General features: G+C 42.4%; 1 protein-coding gene across 2 annotated transcripts in view; it reads right to left on the bottom strand.

The window, feature by feature from the left end:
- The window catches only part of LOC148540344 (proprotein convertase subtilisin/kexin type 5-like), a 150,511-nt gene that overhangs the window by 43,761 nt on the left and 83,264 nt on the right, over nucleotides 1–23,486 (bottom strand). For both annotated transcript variants that reach the window (XM_088443472.1, XM_088443473.1), the window contains 4 exons: nucleotides 12,558–12,803; nucleotides 6,611–6,806; nucleotides 3,060–3,265; nucleotides 383–483 (listed from right to left, as the gene is read on the bottom strand). In XM_088443472.1, coding sequence (XP_088299598.1) covers nucleotides 383–483; nucleotides 3,060–3,265; nucleotides 6,611–6,806; nucleotides 12,558–12,803 — 749 coding nt within the window. The remainder of the gene's footprint in view (nucleotides 1–382; nucleotides 484–3,059; nucleotides 3,266–6,610; nucleotides 6,807–12,557; nucleotides 12,804–23,486) is intronic.

Below are 23,486 nucleotides of genomic sequence, written 5' to 3'. Positions count from 1 at the left end.
AATTCTGTTCAATTACAAATGAAGCAACAGTAAACATAAATCAATTTCACAGGTTTTCTATTAGAGGTTAATTGGATTAGTTAAGATGATCACATATGGGAAAATTGATGATACATTTTTATTTTTAGGACTATCTCTGCACCACATCCTTCTTGATTTGTTCTCATGTGTGCACCTGCAAGCAATAATTTCACTATTTCAGCACTGAATCAATTGTGTCTGAATCTGATTTGGGTGATCACTGAATCGTAAACAGAATTTAGGACATCCCAAAATCTGACTGCTTGTGTCCTGACATGTCCTGTACGTACACTAATAGCTATTAGGATAGTTTAACCAATTGATGTGCTCTACAGTTATGAAAATATAGAAGTTCACTTACATCATCGTCCAGGTAACGCTGCTCCTCACACTGAGGATAACAGATTCCTCCTTTAAGGGTATTACCTCTGTCACAAGTCTGGCATCCTAGAACTGATGAGTCTGTACGGAGCACAACATTGCATGTATGGGTTATAGCATAGCAATCTGGCATGCACTAATAAGATGAAAAACATCTATAATTAATACAGTTTAGAATAAACAGAATTAATGATGTTTGGTGTGTCGTAGTTCACACCGCTTCCCGGTGACACCATCCAAGGGGGTGACACTAAAATAGCAGAGAAGCTCGGCTATTTTGGTGTCACTCCCTCGGATGGTGTCAGGGCCGTAAGGAGGGCAGTGTGGCTGGAGCGATCGCACAGGGAGCTCGGTCATGACGTCTCTCACAGTGCCATGGGATCTGTACTGCTGCTTGGACCGTCCTTAGTTACCTGGTGCAGTGGCTACAACCCAAGGATGCCCCGTTACGGGGCTGAATAGTGTCACTTGGTGTGGCCTGCTACCCTCTAGTGTTGCCACTGCACTGAATCAGTGCACTAATCTCCATCCCAGGGCCAAAATATGGTTCCATGATTCCATACCGGCTGCCCATAAATATTCCACTGGGTGGTTATAGAAGTAAATACAGCCATACTTTGGGCGGGATGTACTATGCATCAAATTTTGGTAGCGATACATCCTGAAACTTATTGGGTACTTACCGGCTTTAATAGCATCGTTATGTACCTACACATGCACAAAGGACAGCTCTCCCAGTAACAGCTCTCATTGCAATATAAGGACTCACAGGTTTGTGAATTCGGGAGTCCTTCTGCGCATGCGTTGGACAATCCAATTGGATCCCTTTTAGAGTAGAACGTGAAGAGAAGCCAATAGGCTTCTATTAGACAATGCCATCTTCAGATGGTGTTGCCTACTGGGTCCAAGCTCCGGAATGTATCGCATTCCAGCTTGGTACATTTAGGGAAGGTGGGCAAAACCCAGAAAACTGCAGTTTTCTGAGTTTTGGGTGCATTTTAGTTTTAGTACATTCTGCCCACAGCGACATGTAAAGGTTCAGATTGCTCTGCATAACATGTATCGTGACATTATTAAGTTACAAGTAAACCATTCACCATATGAACATAACATTGATATTATCATGATTAACCAGAAAATCATAACTACTTTTCTGAGAGTGTCCTTTTGACTTTTTGTGCTAATAACCTGCAGACCACACTTGCCGACAATTCGGCTGCCCCTTCTGGGAGGAGGCAGCCAGGTTGGCACAGCAGGGGACGTTACTCATGATTGGGGGTGGTATGGGGGCGTGACTGTGTGATCACATCATTGCAACCCAGCCCCCGCTACACAATGCCGAGATTACTAGTGCGAATCACTGCATCGGCTCCCCCCAGACTGCCCACTTGTATTCTATATGTGGGCAGCTGCGGGGGTAAGTGGACAGCGACGTGGGGGTGCGGGCACATCTGCCCCCTGTCTGGCCGACCCGGGAGAGTAAGCAGGCATGCTGCAAATTATTGATTAAGGAAGGACATCAATTTATAAAATATATCAGCATGAATCTGTTAAATTAACCCATAACATTCCAACATTGAATTACTTAGTAATTATTAGTAGCTTTATTCTACAAATAATGTCTTACAGGAACTTAGGGCCTGATTCACACCTGGACGCTAAGCCTCGATCGGTCACTATGGGCGATTGTCGCCCCTCTGCGCATGCGTATGTGGCAAAACACGCATGTGTGAACCAGTCACTGTGGCCGGGAATCGTGCGCTCATAGTACATAGATTGGATACTACTTTGAGTGACAGATAGTACCGGTTGTCGGTGGTAACAGGGGAAGGTGCTTGTGAACAGGGGAGTGGTGGTGCGAATGCAGGCGTGTCTGGCCATCAAAACGGTGTATAATGGGCATCCATAATTAGCATGGAAGCGTCATGGTACACGTCATTTGGTTGTATTTCAGCCTGCAGTGATCGCAGTGTTTGCGGCGGGGTAGGGTCTACCTTAAGCGCTGCGTGCAGCTCCGATGGCTTTCGATGGTTCTGATTAATCATACACTTCCTGGAGATGACGTGTGTTAAGACAGAAAAGTGGGCGTCTTTAGACTGGCGTGAGTTCGCTCTGCCGTCGCTCTCTAAGACATAGAGGGCGTCCTTACACCAGACAGTGTGATTGCGGAATTTGCATACCCGGCCCCTTTTGGATGCGAGCGATCGCAGCTTAGTGTCCGGGTCTGAATCGCCCTCTGAGTTTCCATCTGCTCACTTTTATGTAAGCTTGCAGTATATTAGAATATAATATATAGCATTCATTTAAATAAGAACCATAACAGTGTATTACATTTCAAACTTAGGGGTCTATTTACTAAGCAGTGTTAGGAGAAGTGAAAAGTGAAGAGTGAAAAGTGATAAGGTGCCAGCCAATCAGCTCCTAACTGCCATCTCACAGGCTGTGTTTGACCTTATCACTTTTCACTCTGTCTCCTAACACTGCTTAGTAAATAGACCCCTTAGGATATTATTCAACAATACATACAATGGTAATTTAACATTATGGAAATGATGGCTGGCTTGGCTCTGCATCAACACCTGTTTGCCACATGTGGTACTGCAGCAACTTTTGGCTAGAGACATAGTATAACAGTAACAATTGCATGAAATACTTACCATTACAGGTTCTACAGCTTGGGTGACACTTCCGGCACTTGTTTCCATGCAAGTAGAACCTTTCAGGACATCCACTGACACAATGGGTTGTGCCCTCTACTTGCAGAGTGTTTAAAGGACATTCAAGGCAGGAATCTAACCCCGGACCCTCACACAGCTGGCAACGAGAATCACACTTTTCACACTGATTGTTTCTTTTGTAATATCTAGCAAAACAAAAATTACAGAGGTTTGAAGATAATTTTATGTCAATTAACCAAAAATTAATGTATATTATTGGTTATTGTTCTAATGTAGGTGACATAAGAGACATTATTCACGATAACATTTCTAAGACTGGGCCTAAGTGATCCAAGTGATTCCTACTGAATTCATAGGTTGCATTCCCATGGTTTGTTGTGTTGGAAACTTGTCAATTTGCCAGCAGCCTCCTGTAAGACTCCATTGCGGGCCGCCACCTGCCATTCTTTCTGATAAAATCCAGAAGAGAGGTTCAAAGCCATGCCCCAAAGTAACTAGTACCAACTGTTTTTGGCAAAAAGGGATCATTTCCTATGCTGATCCTTTTTGTTCTTGTGGTGACCAGATGTGGCATGTACAAAACACTTCAACCCAGACCTGACATTTATGCCCTCCAGTGCCAGATTAAACATAGATCAAATCAGTGTAATAATGAGCCATATTCATCGGTCCATTAGTTGGCTACAAAGCAGGAGTTGGTGAGATTGCAGCCTCCTATTGTCCTGTGCCACAGGTGCTGTGGGTGCATGAGCAGCTCCAATATTTATATATATTTATTGTTGCCATTATCCATGTTTATAAACAAATCATTTTAAAGTCTTGGCTCAGGTAGTCTGTACCCCACTCTCCCAGTTTTGCATGCACAGTAACAATGTTTTATGAGAAAAAGCAGACTGGAAGTTGCTGCACCAGATTCTGTAATACAGCAGCCTAGGGGGTGACAGAACAAGGTGAAGTGAGAATGCGATTCACCTGTCAAGTGAGTGAAATTAAACATAAAAAAAAGTTCCATGCTGTGTTTCCAGAGCTTAATCTTCCAGTGTGTCATGGGAGCAGTATAACTCCTTCACTTCACCTTGTCACCATGGGAGTGCTTATATAGTTAAAAAATGTTTTTCTTTTCTAGCTGAAGCAAACTAGTTTTAAGTCCCCTGTGTAGCTAAACAAATAATAATACTTGTCTGACATTAAGATTATGATACAAAGCATGTAGAGATATTAAGTGAAACACTTGCTTTGCTCAGGCAGTTTGAACTTTCCACTGAATTAGTCAGTTTAAGCCATTGCACTAGTAGATCAAAATCTTATCATATCAGAAGGATTGAAAATGCAGTATGGTACAGTTACCATAGTTATATCTTCACTAACACTCCCATTTGTGCAGGACAATGTTGCACAAGGCAGATTTAGCAAGAGCAGGTGTATCTCAGGGGTGTGGCCTGGATGGATTGGGGTAAAAACTAATGTAACCCAAATTTAAAATCTGTTCTGTTAAGAGGTCTAAATTACATATTACTGTATAATAGAAAGGCTAAAAGGAAAAGAAAATCAAGGAGGCGCAAGAGCCTGAAAAGGAAACAGTAGTTACACAGGAAGCTAAAAAGAAATTGGTAACAAATTACATTTATAAGTTAACATGCTTTTGATTAAATAGGTTTATTGATGCAGTAAATAAAATTGCTGATAAATGGCTATAGCATTGTAATATAAGCAGCTATAGGAAACATCACTGTATTTATTTTGTACACCTCTATGAAAGCAATGGTTTTAATACACGTATAGTATTGTCCTTGCTGGTATTGGCTGCCCTTGTGAAAAAAAAGATTGAGAACCACAGATCTAGAAAAGTTATTTTGTGAAATTTTAGATAGCCCAGTGTTGAGTAAGTAGGACAGGTCCATTTGAATGAAAAACTTGAAAAAAATTTACAGCATAAAAAAAAGGGAACAAATTAAAACTAAATCGGGGGAAACTTGTCACTTGCAATGGAGGAGTGTGTAACATACCCTTCTAGAAAGTAGGAGGGGAGGGTTCAGCGATAGAGAAATGAGAGGAGTTGAGAGCAGGAGTAGCATTCGAGAATAGTTTTTGAATGACAGTTAAAAGGAATGTAGAGTTAGTATCATGATCCAGCATGTGTCAGTTGAGGCAGGTGAAGTGGAGTACCACTGGCATGTGCTTATAGTAATATTCCGGCTGTGCACCCACACACCCTAGGGTCAGGCCAGGGGAGTCTCCATAAAACCCAACCACCTTGTTATACTCTGAGCCCGGATTAGCCCTTTGCTGATCCGTCCCTCCAATTCCTCATTCCCCACCTCATCGCACCACCACAACTCCATAAAATGGCAGAACCGAGCAGGCCGATTAGACAGATGGCAGGTGTGCCAAGCATAAATCTTACAATGATCTACATAATGTGGTCACGCTAATTGCAAGTAAAGAATAAAACATCCTTACCAATCAAAATTCTTTCATTCAGATCTGGGGGAGATGTACTAAGCTTTGGAAAGTGATAAATTAGAGAGTGATAAGCTAACAGCCACTCACCTCATGTTACAGGCTGTGTTTGAAAAATGACAGGAGCTGATTGGTTGGTACTTTATTTCAAACCACTTTATTTCTCTCCAAGGCGTAGTACATCTGCCCCAGAGTACTTAAATGGAAGCTGAGGAATTTCAACTATCAACTTGCACCTACAAGTTTAGTGCAATGATCAGCTTTCTCACCTTGGAGTCAGAATAAAAGGTATCTAGGGATGTGCACAATATATGTGCCAGAAAATTGTATTGTAATGCATAGGTTCTCCTTTCAATCGGATTACAGCAGATGCATGACGGGGCATAAAGTCCACAAGCTATCTGAAGTACTGATCGAAGGTGGAAGGTGATGAAGATATATGAATCTCTTGCATGCAACATTATAAAGAGTTATTGATATTGCACAAGCATCAGATAACAAAAATAGAATAGTAGTATTAGATTCTAACTATACTGAGAAACATGAATTATATTAGTGATGAAAGAAAGCCTGCTGTCTTATATTTGTGCGTCAAAATCAACCAAAATGTAAACATGCTGAAAGCTATGCCATATAGATGGATACCAAAAGCAATATAAGTAAAAACATCAAATTGCATGTTAAACCTTTTCAGAAATAGTAAAATTGGATTGCATAATTTGTAAAAACAGAAGAAAATTAGTTATAACATTAACAATTAGAAAGCTCCATAATGCACATGGTTGGGCTGATTCTGAGTCACACAGATCTCTATTCACGGGCGCAATTGGCGAATGTTTGCACACAGCACATTCGCAGATGCAAATTTCTGCATTTCTCTGTATGTTCGTCATATTCTGAGTCAGATGGGACTTGGCTGGATCTGTCTTTCCGTGAAATGAGGGAAAGTGACTCTCATTATCATAAAGTAGTAAAACAGGCTTCCGAGGCTGCCCACAACTATAGCCACTTCAAGTGTGACTCAGAACCAGCCCCGATGCATGCCAGGATGGAAACTTAGAGGTATTTACCCAGTCGGACAATGTAGAATGCAGAGGTGAAGCAGCTTGTAGTACCCAGATGCACACATAATACAGTCTTTAGCTGATCCTCCATGACACGTTGAGCATACTTGATGGCAAACTGAGCAGAACCCAAGTGTAATCCCATCTGCTTCCTCACTAGTGTTGTATGTTCCATTGGGGCATTGCTTTACACAGGTTTTTCCTAAACAATATAAAATAAAGTTAATATATTTTTGAAACATCTGAGTTACCGGCTTGAATGTCAATATATGTTTACACATGTTTTGCAATTGACATAAATTACCAGGATGGCACTAATTTAAATATTAAACTGCTAGCTTTGTTTAACTTGCTCCATTCAAATTATGAGATATACAGTATTTGTTATTCCATGCATTAAAAAGAAGACAATCTTCAGTGTTCCTCTTTAGGCATGCACACACACTGATATTTTCTGTGCCATTGTATGGCATCCATAGTGACCTATAGTACTATGTAGACCTGCTCCCCTCGTACATTATTTGGCGTCGCTGGTCCTGTGCAGAGGTAGACCCACACCGACTGGTGCACTTGTGTAAAATTAACACAAAATAAATAAATAAAACACCTTTCTTTTTTTAGCCCAGCTGTCTCAGTTTCAGGCCTTGTCCACTAGAAGGGGCTGACAATATGATCAGGCCAGGCCACGCATTCCTGGTTCCCAAGATGCACCGATAAGAAAGATTCCCTAAGCTTATCACGATGATAGAAAATCAGTTTTCGCCTAAATTCACTAACAAAATGTCGTTCAGGCAGCTTAATAGTAGACAGCTCTCCTGCAGTACAGGCTGGCAGCAGTAACAGGAATTTTATTACTTCAACGGTCAGTTCTAAATGTATCAGCACTTGGGTAAATCAGGTTTGTCCTCTCTTTCAAATATGGTTGCCTCTATGTATGCAGGTTTCATTATGTGGGGGATAGTGCACCTTGTTTGGTGTTCACAGGTGGTCACCAGGCAATAAGTATTAGGGAGCCCCATAATTTAGAAGAGGGGTCCACCCTCTTTTAAATGTGAATGCACCTGAATTCATGGAAGCCATGTTGGAGGAGACATTCCCTCATCCCTGAACTCCATGATTTTTTTGTAGTATAAAGAATATGCCTGATGATTACACTGACCACACATCTCCACTCTTTCAAATGTGGCTGCCCTCTTCTTTGCTAGGTACAATTATGGGGGAGATATGTGTACCTTATTTATCAAAAAGTTTTATCATTCACAACGAAGGATTAAACTCATTGCGTATGACAATGGTGCTCCAGCCAATCAGCTCCCAACTGTGTGTCGGGATATCTGCGGGTGGGATAGTGCCCGCTGGTATCCTGTCTGCATCCCGTACAAAGTTCTATTGCCAGTGAAAACACGTTTTCACAGCAAATGGGAATTTTCAACCTTTAACATTATTATTATTACATTTTATTTATAAGGCGCCACAAGTGGTCTGCAGTGCCATACATATACGTCAACAGTAGGACAGTATAGGGTACACAGAACATTACAGTACAATACAGTAACCGAAACATAAACAGAGCACAAGTAACAATTAGCTCCACAATTCTCAGTACACAATACAGCTGGTGTAGGCTGTTATTGAAGTGCTAGAGAAGAGGGCTGTGAGAATGATAGGGAGGAGGACCCTGCTCCTAGGAGGAGCTTACAATCTAAATAGACCCTTCTGTATGGATCAGGAAATAGATTTTAGATATCTAATCTATTTTATGCAGCATTAAAGTACAAAAACAAAATGATGATCATTTGAGTATGTAGCACACAAAGATGGCTTGCACAGGGGATGCGTTCAGCATCCCGGCAGTTGGGAGGCCGATGCCTACACGCCTACATTGTAGAGACACACAGGAGAGATAACTCTGCCAGAGACACTAACAACTATTGGAAGTCTCCGTGCCATAAAAGCTAAGAGACGCTCCCTGTAAATCCATCAGCCAGTCAGTACAACAAAGCAAGGGATAGCCGGGAAACCCAGTAAGGAACAGTAGCTGTGGGGAAAAATCCTCAAGAATCATCGAGGTACAGCAGCGTTCAGGTGTTCTAGAAGGTGATAAGGAAATATACTAGCACAGCATTTTCTGCCTCCGTGGGTCCGGTGAGCTGCCAGGTTATAACTCTTTGGCTATCATTTGCACTCATTGGGCCAAATGTAATAGGGTGAGAGCTTAGAAAATGTGACAGTTTAGCAGTAAACTCTCACATTGGTTGAGTTTTATCTTCAAAATGGGAAAACATCTGAATGAGATTTTAAATGGTGAGAGTTTTTTAAGTCTAAAAAAACATTCAAGTTCGCTCTATTACTTTGTTTTTGGACTCTATTACATTGGCAAAGTTTAAAAAGTGTCAGAAACTCTCACTTTTCTAAACTCTCACCCTATTACATTTGGCCCATTGTTTTCATTTTAAAAGACATTGAGATTTTTAACAGAAGGATTTATTATGGAATATTAAAATAAAGCCCATTTTCTTTTATATACATGGTATATGGAATGAACTTCCTTTTTTTGCTAAGGTTGAATTTTGGTGGAATCTGTTTCGACTTAATCATTGCAAAGTTTTTATGCCAAAAGATCGTTGGCATATTTTTTATTCTATAGATAATACCTATGGAATGCTGTAGTGTGTGTATAATGTGACTAAAATCGGAAGAACATTTTTTGCTTTTTTGTTTCTTGACTGAAAAGGGAAAGACTGTATAAATTTTTATTATAGGAAACGTTATCAATTTTCGGTGGAAATAGAAGAGGGACATAATTTACTTCTAGGAGAGACTACATTTCTCTTTTTTATGCTTAGTCATTCAGAGGAGCTGAACAATTCATCAGCAGCACTCTCATAATACACACCAATATTGTGAGTCTAAGTTAGTATTGAAGCATTTAGGTTGATTGCTTTTTTGTTCTGTTAGAGAGCTGCAGCTGAGAAGCGCATTTGAACAGAATCTTCAAACCAAGTAGTAGATTTGTGATACCTTACATATATCTACTAATTTACTTCAGACCCTGCCCCAGTGGACTATACAATCAATGAAGTAGAGCTATGAAAGTGTTAAAAGAGTGGAAAAGTTACCAATGGCAACCAAACAGCTTCTACCTATCATTTTATGGAATGTACTCGATAAATGCAACCTCAAAGCGGATTGGTTGCAAAGGGAAATTCTCCACTGGCACACCTCTCCACTTTTTTCACTGCTTCATACATCTACCCCAATATTCCTGATACTTACCATGGACAGGATGCAGCAAAGTCAATAATGTGGTGAAACCCCCGAAAATGCCCGAATGTGATATAATCCGGGGCTCTGATGAGGTGGGCAATGCCATCTTCAGATGGCGTTGCCCAATTGAAGCCTATGGACTTCTCTTTGAGGCCTACCCTCTAAGAGGGATCAGATTGGATCCCTCCAGCACCCCCTTGACGTGTGTCCTCCTGCGCATGCGCAGAAGGACGCCAGAGATACTTCTGGGTCATAGACCTGGAAGTCCCTCATTCGCAAAGGACCGCTCTTACCAAGAGAATTGTCCTTTGTGATTTTCTTCATGCATAATGGCGTAATTAATGTCAGCATGCATGCAAAGGGTGGAGGGATGCATCCCATCCCAAATGCGATACATCATGCATCCCGCCCCACATGTACACTCTCTCACGTGTTAATCTTTTCTTTTTTGCCACAATCTGTTTAACCTACCAGTATTTTTTGAACTGTAGGAGGAAACCAGAGTACCAGGAGGAAACACATGCAAACTCCTCACAGTTAGAGCTTGGGTGCTTAGAGAAGGAAGATCATCATTGCCTGCTTTATTTATTCCCTTCATCCACCAAGCAGAATGGATCACTGCTCTTCCCTCCCTGAACCACTATTGTGTGAGTCGTATCTGAAGCAGCAGAGGATGTGTGAATATTAGTGATACAGTATATGATTTTTCAGTATTTTTAAATAATTTTGTCAAATGTTGGGGAGAAAAACATTTTTTATCTCCCATCAGTAAGTGCAAAAACCCTCTCCCATCAATACATCACCTCCACATACAGTGTATGTCCAACATCATTGTTGTTATTTTTGAGCTTTTTAGAGAAACACACCTGAAAGATGGCATGTCTTTATTTGCCAAAATACACAATTTAAATCCTTCAAAGTGCAATTTGCCAAAATACGCTATTTAAATCCGTCAAAGTGCATTCTTATTTATGGTGAATGGCGTTCCAAGGGGTTCTGCACAGTGTCCTGACATTTTTAATTTTAAATAAAGGCTTTCTCTACCTTTGCACAAAAAAATGGGAATTTGCTGGGAAGATGTACAGTAATGCCAATTTGAAAATTTAATTGCAAAAATGGAAATTGCAGTGCAATAACTTGCTTTTCATTGATCTGACCCCTAAATGTGTTTTGTTTATTTTCCCCTTCCCCTTTCTTGGTATAACAGATAAATGTCTAAATGCATACATTATATTGCTGTACTTAGCTGGAGCCAGCAGGCTGCACTGTTGTACACTGCACTGCTGTGTGGACCTACAAATCATATAACTTTTACCAGTTTTGCATATATTTCCACAATAATATTTTTAACTGATTATACATGGTTTATTAAAAATAATGACATTATATATTATTTACTGTAAAACAAAAACATGTTTAATTCCATATCGCCTGCATGACAATATAAAAGCCCTATATAAAAACAAAATAAAAAAATTGTATATACTGTTCATGGCAAGCATACAGAAGGCCAAGGGGGAGCTGCTGTGCATGCCCAGCCACAGGATAGGGATGGCCATCTGTGGTTTTGTATTTAATGGTCACCATCGATTGTGTCATCAGTGATAACCATCGATGGTACAATAACTATCTATGGTGAACCATCGATGGTTTGCACAACTCGATGGCCACTGCTGCCGAGTGCACTTTGGGCCGTGGGCCAAACAAAAATTGAAAACGGGGAGTGGTGATCCGAACGCAGGCGTGCCAAACGGTCAAAACGGGCGTTTTAATGGTGTGCATAATTAACAAAGCAGCGTCATCGACCACGTCACTTGGTTGTTTCTTAGCCTGAACTGTTCGCATGATTGCGGTAGGAAAATCCTACCACAAGCACTGCAAGCAGTTCAGACGCCTTTCGATGTACTCGATTAATCAAATAAATAGCGGAGATGACATAGGATACGAGCGGCCAGGGAGCGTCTTTACAAAATAGCGAGCGCATGTTTCGTTCGCTCAACATATAGGCATCAACAGACCGCAAAGAGCGAGCGCTCAATTTCAATAGCCGGCCCCTTTTTCTGAACGAGTGAGCGCAAATAGCATCCGGCTCTGAATCAGGCCCTGTAACCTCACATATCACTCTGCTTTGCTGTCCAGCCACTCCTGTGTCAACTCTCCTCAGCGTCGGGCTTAATAGTATACAATGACTATTAAAATGTAGAAACAATAATGTTGATTTTTACAATTTCAGCATGTTTGAAATGTTCACACAATATACAACCATCAGCCATAACATTAAAACCACCTGTTAAAAATTGTGTAGGTCCCCCTCATGCTACCAAAACAACTGTGCCCTGTTGAGGCATGGACTGCACAAGACCTCTAAAGGTGTCCTGTGGTATCTGGCACCAAGACGTTAGTGGTAGATCCTTCCATGGCTCTGACTTGTTTTCCCAGCACATCCCACAGATGCTGAATCAGATTGAGATCTGGGGGATTTGAAGGCCCTGTCAACACCTTGAACTCTTTGCACTAGCTGAGTTGTGTGAATTAGGGAAGAATTAATTGAGCCCAATTTTGCATTAACCTGACATGCAAAAACAAGATTGGAGCCATGAAGTCCCTGTAGGAGAACAGCCTAATTACAAGGTGTAAATCATAAAATTACATGTACAGTATTTGCAGCATTCTATCAGGTACTTACTGTGTAGGTAGAAAGGCACAGAGCAGGTAAGGCAATTCCCATGCGAAGGACCATCACATAATTCACATGTCTGATCACAAGAACTGCACGTGAATAAGTCATCTTCTAGAAAAGTCTTTGGGGGACAGTTGGCATCTCCTTTTACCCCACACATCCCACTTTCCTGGTCCAGTGTAAGTTGGTTTTGGCACTGAATGCAGTCTGTTGGCTGTGGGCCAGAGCATTTGGCACATGTTCTATGACACTCTAATAAAAACACAAAAATGACAGAAATGTCATCATTATAAGGTCAGGACGTCTAACTGGAAAAGGTCATTTATGATTATGAAAGATTGCCAACGTGCAGCACATTCTTGTTTGCCCAAACCCGGTGCCATACACCTAAGAAAATAGACAATTTGCTTGGTATTTTGTGTAATTATAAACTGTCAGAGAAATGCAGGTCCACTCCCACAGACTGTACAAACATCAGTTTGGACCATTCCTATAACTATTCCATCACTGCTACCTCAGTGGAAATCAACTTTGTTTTGCACATCCAATCTGACAGTGTATATATGCCCAGCATTAGATTTTTTAAACAGAATAATTTGAATACATAAACACGTTTTCTAACATTGTAAGCTGGATGCTTTTAAACATGCACACAACTGACAGTAACATAAGCAGTAAGCAGTCATTAGTTTTGAATTGGCCTTTAGCTGGAGTTCAGAATAAGATATGTGGTCCCTCGGGGGACTGTTCTTCCTGTGCTCTTATGAGATACAACACCATGTCAACATGTTCACTACTGAGTACTTCAAGCTACATATAAGAAGCAATATGTTTGTGTTATATTGGCTTATCCCAGAGAGCAGATAAAAAAGTAGGCAAGTATGATATAAAATCAGACGCATTAAAGCAGCTTACCAGCATTTAGCAAAGAAAGTTCCAATCTATTCTAGGCTAGCCAGCTCTTCCCATGCCGATAAGCAATTCTGCGCTCATCCCCCATCACAGTTGCTTTCTTAACACACTAAACCAGGGGTAGGCAGTCCTAGACCATACTTGCCTACCCTCCCGATTTGATCGGGAGCCTCCTGAAAATCGTGTGCCGCTCCCGACCTCCCGGGAAGGCTCACAATGCCGGGATTATCGGGACCAAAATAACGTGAACCAGTGGCCACGCCCCCAGTTCTGCCCACAAGCACCGGCCACGCCCCCCGATTTTGCCGATCTGGCTGCCCCCTTCCGGAAGGGGCAGCCAGAATATCGGCATGTGTGCTGTGGAACTGCACATCCTTGTAACATGCCCTAGGCTGGTATGTGTAGTTCCACAGCATTTGCATACCCTCCAACATTTCCCAGTAAGAACCTGGTACATGGGTAGCTTGACCGCAGATAAAGGGGCGTGGTCACGGATAAAGGGGCGTGTCCATGGGGGCTGGAGGTATCGGGCGCTGGCTGGTATAGAACTTGCAGTAATATACTGCATTTTCTGTATACCGGCTCTGACGACGGTCAGGGCAGAGAAGCACGGAGGTCGGAGAAGATCCGGCTGTCACTCAGCAGCACTGTGGAGTCCTGTGTCCCAGCAGCACTGCTTAAGGAATCTGGTGAGTGTACCAACCAGGTACAAAATGGTACAGCCCTGTTTGCCGGTACAGACCATTAAAAAATGGTACTGTACCGGCTAAAATGGTATAGTTGGAGGGTATGCATTTGGTGTGTCACAGGTTGCCTACCCCTGCACTAAACTATGCATGTGCCACACTGGCACAACTATATGAAAAAAAGACAGCTGTGTGAGTAAAAGAAAGCATGTGCACTATTCTCCCACAATTTACTGTGTTCAGAAATCACCTTGCTATAATTGCCATTTTTTTGATTTACCCACAAGCAAATTTTGTTTTACTACTGTTACAGATACAATACAAACAGGAACAAATAAGGGTTTACTTTAAACATAACTACAACTAAAGCAAAATAAATTCAGGTATGAAACACTTCTACCAGCATCTATTTGCATTTTATTTATATAAAACAGCCTGTGAACAAAAATCAATATATTACTGTAAGGCTTTTTGCAAAACATCTGAAGTCACCCACACCCCTCTACTAACCTCATAACCAGTCTCCAAACACACCATTGCATTTCACAGAACTCCAAAAAACAATAGCATCCGATCATCTGCTTCTCCTTTTCATACCAATAATTCATACCATCGTCACTCACTCCTTAACGTAAAAGATATCTGCTCAGAGGACTAAAAATTGTTGATGGAGTTGAAGGAGGCAATACAGAAAAAGGCACACTTACCTTGGATGTGTCATTTGCTGGATCTACAGAGCTCACATGACTGTAACAGCCCCACAACACTCCTCTTACCCCTCTGCAGGTTAAGTTAGTATTGATGCGATGCCCTTAGTGAACTTTTTTTGTTTGCAATTCTAGGACATATAAGGGGGTGGGGACAACGTGGTAAGCTTATGGAGGAACACTGCGTGGGTATGTTAGAGAGCCTTAGGGGAGGACATCAGACTCCTAGAATGATGAATCCAAGGAAAGTATTCTTTAGTTTTGTTTATTTACTCCTTGAACAATTAAGTTTACAGCATTGGACTGAGGGCCTGATTCAGAGCCGGACGCTATTTGCGCTTGCTCGTTCAGAAAAAGGGGCCGGCTATTTAAATTGATGCTCGCTCTTTGCGGTCTGTTGACGCCTCTATGTCTGAGCGAGAGAACGAAATATGCGCTCACTATTTTGTAAAGACGCCCCCTGGCCGCACGCATCATACGTCATCTCCGCTATTTATTTGATTAATTGAGTACATCGAAAGGCATCTGAACTGCTCGCAGTGCTTGTGGTTGGATTTTCCTACTGCAATCATGCGAACAGTTCAGGCTAAGAAACAACCAAGTGACGTGGTCGATGACACTGCTTTGTTAATTATGCACACTCTTAAAACGCCCGTTTTGACCTTTTGGCACGCCTGCGTTCGGATCACCACTCCCCGTTTTCAAGCACCTTCCCCTGTTACTACCCACAAACGCCTCATCCTGTCACTCAAATTAGCAGGCATTCGCTATTTTGCGAGCACACAATTTCCGACCGCAATGAATGGTTGGCGCATGCGCATTACAACCCATATGCATGCGCAGTTGTGCGAACATCGCTCGGAGTGAACGAGCGGCCGCTTACGAGTGGCTCTGAATCAGGCCCTGAGTTCTCCTTTGACTTTAAAGTATTCACTTTCAATAAGTAGAACCCTTACTTGAAGAGCTGCATTTACAGTAAGATGATTCCTAAATGCATTATGAGTAGTATCATACTAACTTGTTGTCCTTTGCCTTTTTGAGACAGCCTCCATGTAAGGAGAAACATGTTAAGGATACAGAAGGAGTTTGTCTAAGATATACTCACTGGACCTGAGAATCAACCTATTTCTTATTGCACCTTGGATTTAAACCACAGAAAGTGCGGACATTCAATTTGAGGGTGAGAATACAAGTGCCAGACTTGGGACTCCTCTGCTCTGTTTGACCCTCACCTGATTACTATTATTATGGAAGCCATTATTAGAGGGTGCAAGCTGCTTTACCTGAGATAGAATACCCAGTCGCTGTATTAAGAACATTGTTGTTCCACTGCAATTTATTGCGAATACGGACCCTGCTCTCATTACTTTGTTGAAGACGCTGGGCAGCTGCTGGAATACTCTGGGTCTCCTGACAGAGAGCGGCACAGTTTGCCTGGTGCATACGGATGATCTGGACTCTTCAGCTCACTCACACATACAGCCTAATTAGTGAGGAGATGGATCATTCCCCACATTATACTAATCCAGGATTGTGAGTATATGAAATCCACTCAGGACATTCTATAAAAAGGATCTTTTAGAAGTGTGTCACTTGAACTTTAAACAGTAACGTATTGACTTTACTGCAACATTGTTTGCTACATTATAGAATCATTGTGGCTACATAAATATCAACTTTCAATTATTTGAAACAACACAGGCACATATTTGTTTAGTACCGTGTGGAATCAGGTTATATAGGCCATCTGTTAGGCCCCTGCTGAGATTCATTTTACTGTTTGGATATTTAATATGTACATGTGAATGGTCTTTTTTTTAGGATATGTTTGCATTTTATTGTGATATTGTAATTGTGATTAAAATAGGTTAATAATCCTTATTGCCTTGTGTCTGATAAGCGCCACCTCACACCATTTCTTTGTTCACTTGTTGTCTTAGTTTAAGCCCCCTACACACCTCAAATGCCTCAAACCTGAAGTATTGCCACCTCAAAGAAGCTTTTAGATAATTGGGTACCAGATGACTGAGGAATTGTTAGCAAAAGTATACACAATGTTTTAGGAGTAAGACCGCTCTGTCTAGTAACCTCCTTGGTTCCTAACAAGAATCCTAATTAATTTTTATCATCAGCTACTTACACTTGGATTGGCACCTTATAGTTATCGTTAAAAAAACTATGGTTTCACCCAGAGGTGTAACTAGAGTATTTGGTGCCCAGTGCAAGATGAAAAATGGTGCCCCCCTAACTGTGTGTGATCTCCAAAAATGGGGGCATGTCAACATGACACGCCACTGTTTCTCGTGACTCTAGAAACATTCCTTTCCATTCCAGTATGAATCAGGTATGACTGTATTTTAGATTATGGAGAATGTGAAGAAGCTTGATATACTGTAGGTAGAATTCACAGGCTTTCACTGTAGTAGCAGGTGGCTCCATTGGAAATGTGACTGATTGCAAAGCATAAGATGCTAAGGGCCTGATTCAGACCCGTTCACTAAGCTCCAGACGCACGCTATGGGCAATTTTTGCACGTTTGCACCTGTGTCAAAATACGCATGCGCGAACCAGTCACTGAATCCGGCAATCGTGCGCTCGTAGTACACAGACTGGATGCTACTTTGAGTGACAGATTGTGCCATTTGTGGGTGGTAACAGGGGGAGTGGTGCTGCGAGTTTTATGGATGTGCATAATTAGCAAAGTTGCGTCATTGTACACGTCACTTGGTTGTTTTTCAGCCCACAGTGATAGCATAGCTTGCAGCGGGGTAAGGTCTACCTCAAGCGCTGCGTGCAGCTCCGATGGCTCTCGAGGTTCCAATTGTTCATACACTTCCTGGAGATGACGTGTGTTAAGTGAGGTAAGTGGGCATCTTTATACCAGCATGCGTTCTCTCTGCCATCACTCTCTAAGACATAGAGGGCATCCTTACGCCAGATACTGCGATCGCGGCATCTGCATACCTGACCCCTTTTAGGTGTGTGAGAGCGCAACTTAGCGTCTGGGTCTGAATGAGCTCCTAAGTTCAAACTCTAGATATGACTGTATTTTAGATCAATAAGAATGTGAAGTAGCTTGATATAGTTAGAATTCACAATCTTCCCTTGTTCATTGGTAAGCTGTCTGACTGCAAAGCAGGAAGTGACAGGTCCCAACTATGACTGTATTTTGAAATGTGAATATGCCTGAAAAGGAGGAGATATGATCAGACGCAGAGAGGAGATGCTGAGACTCATAGAGCAGGAAGCTACATTGCCGAGGGACGTTTCTTCTATAACGGCAGCTTCCAGATATGCTGCCCTTGCCAGCGGCGGCGCCACTGGTTTCACCCCATGCATAAATACTGGCTATACATTGCCTGCACCCACTGTGATCAGAGAGCAAGTGCAGTAAAGTGGAAATAGGGGAGCAGAGTGAGGGCCATGGGAGGAGAAATTAACAAACTAAATGGATTTAAAAATCAGAAAACTTTAAAGACATTTTATTAAAGCGACTATTTATCAAGCCCCTCAGCCCTGGCAATTATGCGGAAATATCAGTTCTGCATGATCATCACTTAATCAATTTACAAGGCTATTTATAAAGTCTATAGAGCAGGAGATATTATAGCTATCCCCTGCATTACTGTGAAAAGCGTTCAGGAATGCTAAGTCGGATCCATGAAGATCCCAACACTTCCTCCAGTTCCCTGAGGTTGTGCATGTGCGCTAACCTGGTATTGTACACTATCGCCGTTACTATAAGCAATGACAGTACAGATTTTGGGTTCCGCTAATACGTAAGCCACTGTCCCAGCTAGGGGTAATGATAAATATATGTGTACAGATAGCAGTGTTATGGCAGACTGAGTGTACACACCAGCGGATACCCTGAGACAACAAACAGCCCAGTACTTAGACAGTGGGGTGATTTATTTAATAGCGATGTGATTGTATAGCCGTAGTCACAGTTACTGTATGCATACATAGCACTTGTTGCATGGAGCCGAGCTTCAATGGAGTATACAGGTCACCATCCAGTGACTGTATCTGGGTAGCTTAACAGGATGCAAGTGGTAGTAGCAGGCTCTCTAGCAGTGGTAGCAGCTCTCTGGCAGTGTGGAGTGGCGGTAGCCTCAGGTCTCTCTGAAGCTAAGTGGATGATGTCCATCTTCTAAGATAGTGCAGCACATGCGCAGTAATACGTTTGGTGGCCATCTTGGTTAGGGACCTTGTGCCTCCCTGTAGGAACCTATGGAGTATGCACAGTAGCTACTTGTATCACCGGCGAGGACACGAGACCGCTGCCAGACTGGTCAGGTACGTGCCTTGTTTATAGCCGCCGCCTTGCCCCACTAGTAAAAAGTGATCTTTGCCAACAAGTTGTCACTGTGTGGACAATATCCCAGTGATTCTACCTATTACACAGCACTGTATATCAATTTACACAAATAGTTCTGGTGCACCACTGATCCCAGCCAAACACAGACCCACGTGTATATTTCTTGGATACCCAATTGAAGGGGGATTGTTACTACCTATCATCTTACTGTGGGAAGAGTCATCTTGGTGGATTTATAGTGCCTAACTCAACAAGTTTTTTGTCTAAATAAAATGAACTTTGGTGGATTATAAATGTCAGCCTAAACACTGAAGCTTAGATTAATTTATTGGATACCAAACACAGTTGATACATTGAGCGATGAGCAATTGAATCCAACTGTATCTTAATATAGATACATATAGTCCAGCTACAAAGAGCTGTCACAGTAATTGCAATAATTTTGTTGAATTTTATTCTCCACATAGAGATATTATGTATGTTAATATGTCAATTTTATTATGTGTGTATTAAATGTTCTGTGATTCAGAGAAGTTTTCTGTGTGGATCAATCAAGTACATTCATCACATAGCAGCAGCGCGTGACCTATCTTTCCTATGTTGTAATTGGGGTTATTTATGCATATGTGAGGGCATTACAGGAAAGTGGGGATTTTGTGAAACTTAGGGCCTGAGTCGGATGCTTCCGAGACCGTGGTAGCCTACTTACTTCCTTATGGCAATGTGTGAATCCACCTGTGTATACTAACAATCTGGGTATACTAACAATCTGTGCGTCTGCATGTGGAAACCTGTCCTACTCACAGTTTTACGCCCACAGCTGCATCTATCTGGACTTCAACCCACCCCATGATAGGTGCAATAGATCCGTCTGAAAGAGGTATCTAATTTCTATCTGCACGCTATGATCGAACAAGAAAGCCGCATACACGCTCATGAGACTCCCAGGAGACAGAACAGTTTTTTGCATTAACATGGTCGCTGCCCAGTTACCACCCAGAAATGCCCATTTTACAGACAGTGTGCTACGTCGACGGAAGGATAACATGGTACATACTAATGAACTTCACCGTGTGCATATACCTGTTCCAGCACAGACGCCCATTTCCTTCTTTGGAGCATGCACAATATGCAGATAGCCACAAGATGGCCCACCTTTCCACTTACTTCCGAATCAGAGCCAGAACGTTCTCATTTACCAAAACATAACTCATCTAAGTTTTATTATATACTGTTAGATGCAAACATCAGGAGAACATACAAATACTAGATCTGTTTCTGAGCTGTGAGTAAAGCAAAATAACAGCAAGTAACTGTGGACGTGCACAAACCACATTACAATACAAGGGGTGCAAATAGATTATTTGTTACATACAGGGAAACTACCGGCTGCTTCTGCATGTAGCTCATAAATACTGAGCAGCTTTATTTCTGCACTGCAACTGAGATATCCGTTTGAACTAGGGGTGTGCACCGGCCACTTTTCGTGTTTTGTGTTTTGGTTTTGGATCTGGATCTTTCTTCGTGTTTTGGATCTGGATTGGTTTTGCCAAAACCACCCTTCCGTGTTTTGGGTTCTGGGTTTTGGGTTTTGGATCTGTATTTTTTTGAAAAAAAGCATAAAAACAGCTAAAATCACAGAATGTGTTGGTTTTTCTGCTCCTATGCTATTATTAACCTCAATAACCTTAATTTCCACTAATTTCCAGTCTATTCTGAACACCTCACACCTCACAATAGTGTTTTTATGTCCAAAAGGTTGCACCGAGGTAGCTGGATGACTATGCTAAGCGACACGAGTGGGCGGCATAAACACGTGACCCATCTAGGAGTGTTACTGCAGTAGCAGACAGGATGGCAGTTTGAAAAACTAGGCCCCAAACTGTACATAATGCAAAGAAAAAAAAGAGGTGCAAGATAGAATTGTCCTTGGGCCCTCCCACCCACCCTTATGTTGTATAAATAGGACATGCACACTTTAACAAAGCAATCATTTCAGTGCCAGGGTCTGCCACGCGACTGTGGCTGAAATGATTGGTTCGTTTGGGCCCCCACAAAACAAGCTGGCAATTAATTTGTCCCTGCACAAACTGGCTCTACGGAGGCAAGATGTCGTCCTCATCCTCCTCATCCACCGATTCCTCACCCTCTTCAGTGTTGTGTACATCCTCATCCTCAAAGAGTATTAACTCGTCCCCACTGGAATCCACCACCACAGGTCCCTCTGTACGTTCTGGAGGCTGGTCTCCCTGGAAGAGTTGATAATTTATTTTGATGAACATCATCTTCTCCACATTTTGTGGAAGCAACCTCCTACGCCTTTCGCTGACAAGGTTCCCGGCTGCACTAAACACTCTTTCGGAGTACACACTGGAGGGGGGGCAACTCAGGTAAAATAAAGCCAGTTTGTACAGGGGCCTCCAAATTGCCTCTTTTTCCTGCCAGTACAGGTATGGACTGTCTGACATGCCTACTTGGATGCTGTCACCGATGTAATCCTCCACCATTCTGTCAATGGTGACAGTATCATATGTAGTGACAGTAGACATGTCAGAAATTGTTGCCAGGTCCTTCAGTCCGGACCAGATGTCCAAACTTGGTCCTGCCTGCCCTGCATCACCGCCAGTGGGTTGCTTAGCATACCTAAGTTTTTTCCTGGCAGCCCCAGATGCGGGAGAAAATGAAGAAGGAGCTGTTGACGTGTCACGTTCCGCTTCAGCTGACAGTGTGTTCACCAGCAGGTCTTTGCACCTCTGCAGGCTTGTGTCGGCTGGAAAGAGAGACACCACATAGGCTTTAAACCTAGGATCGAGCACGGTGGCCAAAATGTAGTGGTCTGATTTCAACAGATTGACCACCCTGGAATCCTGGCAAAGCGAATGAAGGGCTTCATCCACAAGTCCCACATGCCGAGCGGAATCGCTCCGTCTTAGCTCCTCCTTCACTTTCTCCAGCTGCTTCTGCAAAAGCCTGATGAGGGGAATGACCTGACTCAAGCTGGCAGTGTCTGAACTGACTTCACGTGTGGCAAGTTCGAAGGGCTGGAGAACCTTGCACAACACGGAAATCATTCTCCACTGTGCTTCAGTCAGGTGCATACCGCCTCCTTTGCCTATGTCATAGGTGGATGTATAGGCTTGAATGGCCTTTTGCTGCTCCTCCATCCTCTGAAGCATATAGAGGGTTGAGTTCCACCGTGTCACAACCTCTTGCTTCAGGTGATAGCGGGGCAGGTTCAAGAGTGTTTGCTGGCGCTCCAGTCTAGGGCACGCAGTCGCTGAATGCGAAAGTGGCCACATATTTTTCGGGCCACCCAAAGCGTCTCCTGCACACCCCTGTCGCTTTTCAGAAAATTCTGCACCACCAAGTTTATTGTGTGAGCAAAACATGGGACGTGCTGGAATTTGCCCAGATGTAATGCCCGCACAATATTGGTGGCGTTGTCAGATATCACAAATCCCCAGGAGAGTCTAAGTGGGGTAAGCCACTGGGCGATGATTTCCCTCAGTTTCTCTAAGAGGTTGTCGGCGGTGTGCCTCTTACTGAAACCGGTGATAAACAAAAAGTATGGTGGTCGCTCACATCAACTTAATGACATTGCACAGGTGCTCGTAAAGGGTGGGGTTTACACTGAGCTACAGAAAAAAAAAAAAGGGATTTTCCCTCCAGCACACTGCAGCAAAAACAAAAATACTTGAATCCTTCATGATAATAGAAATTCAGAGGTATTGGTTTACATACATTTGCAAATATATGAATAAGCGCTGGGCCAAACGTCAAGGCTCCTCTATACCAGCGTCCCTAACATTATGGGGTTCACGTCTGAGACGCAGGGAACCCCAAAAGAATCCAGCCAAGGACCATCCCCAGGGCATCACACGAATAATGGAAAAAAGGGTGAAAGTGAAGGGTAAAGTATAGTTGTGTAAAGATAAATCAATAAGTGTTAATGGTAAGGGGTTAAAATGACATAAATAATAGACAAACAAATAGAAAGGTGATAAAAAAATATCTATGTGAATTAAGTGGTGATGCCCTGAAAAAAGGCCCAGCCAGAGCAAGCCTGGGGGCCCCACACCCAAACGCTCACCCCAAAATAATTGTTGCTACCTAATAGTAGCACCCACTACCTAATAGCAAATGTATGTAAACCAATACCTCTGAATTTCTATTATCATGTAGGATTCAAGTATTTTTGTTTTTGCTGCAGTGTGCTGGAGGGAAAATCCCTTTTTTTTTTCTGTAGCTCAGTGTAAACCCCACCCTTTACGAGCACCTGTGCAATGTCATTAAGTTGATGTGAGCGACC

Source organism: Taudactylus pleione, unplaced genomic scaffold (assembly GCF_031769625.1).
Source record: "Taudactylus pleione unplaced genomic scaffold, aTauple2 ptg000019l, whole genome shotgun sequence".
Lineage (NCBI taxonomy): Eukaryota > Metazoa > Chordata > Amphibia > Anura > Myobatrachidae > Taudactylus > Taudactylus pleione.
Note: the sequence above shows the minus strand (reverse complement) of the source record. Positions and strands in the feature narration are given on the sequence as shown.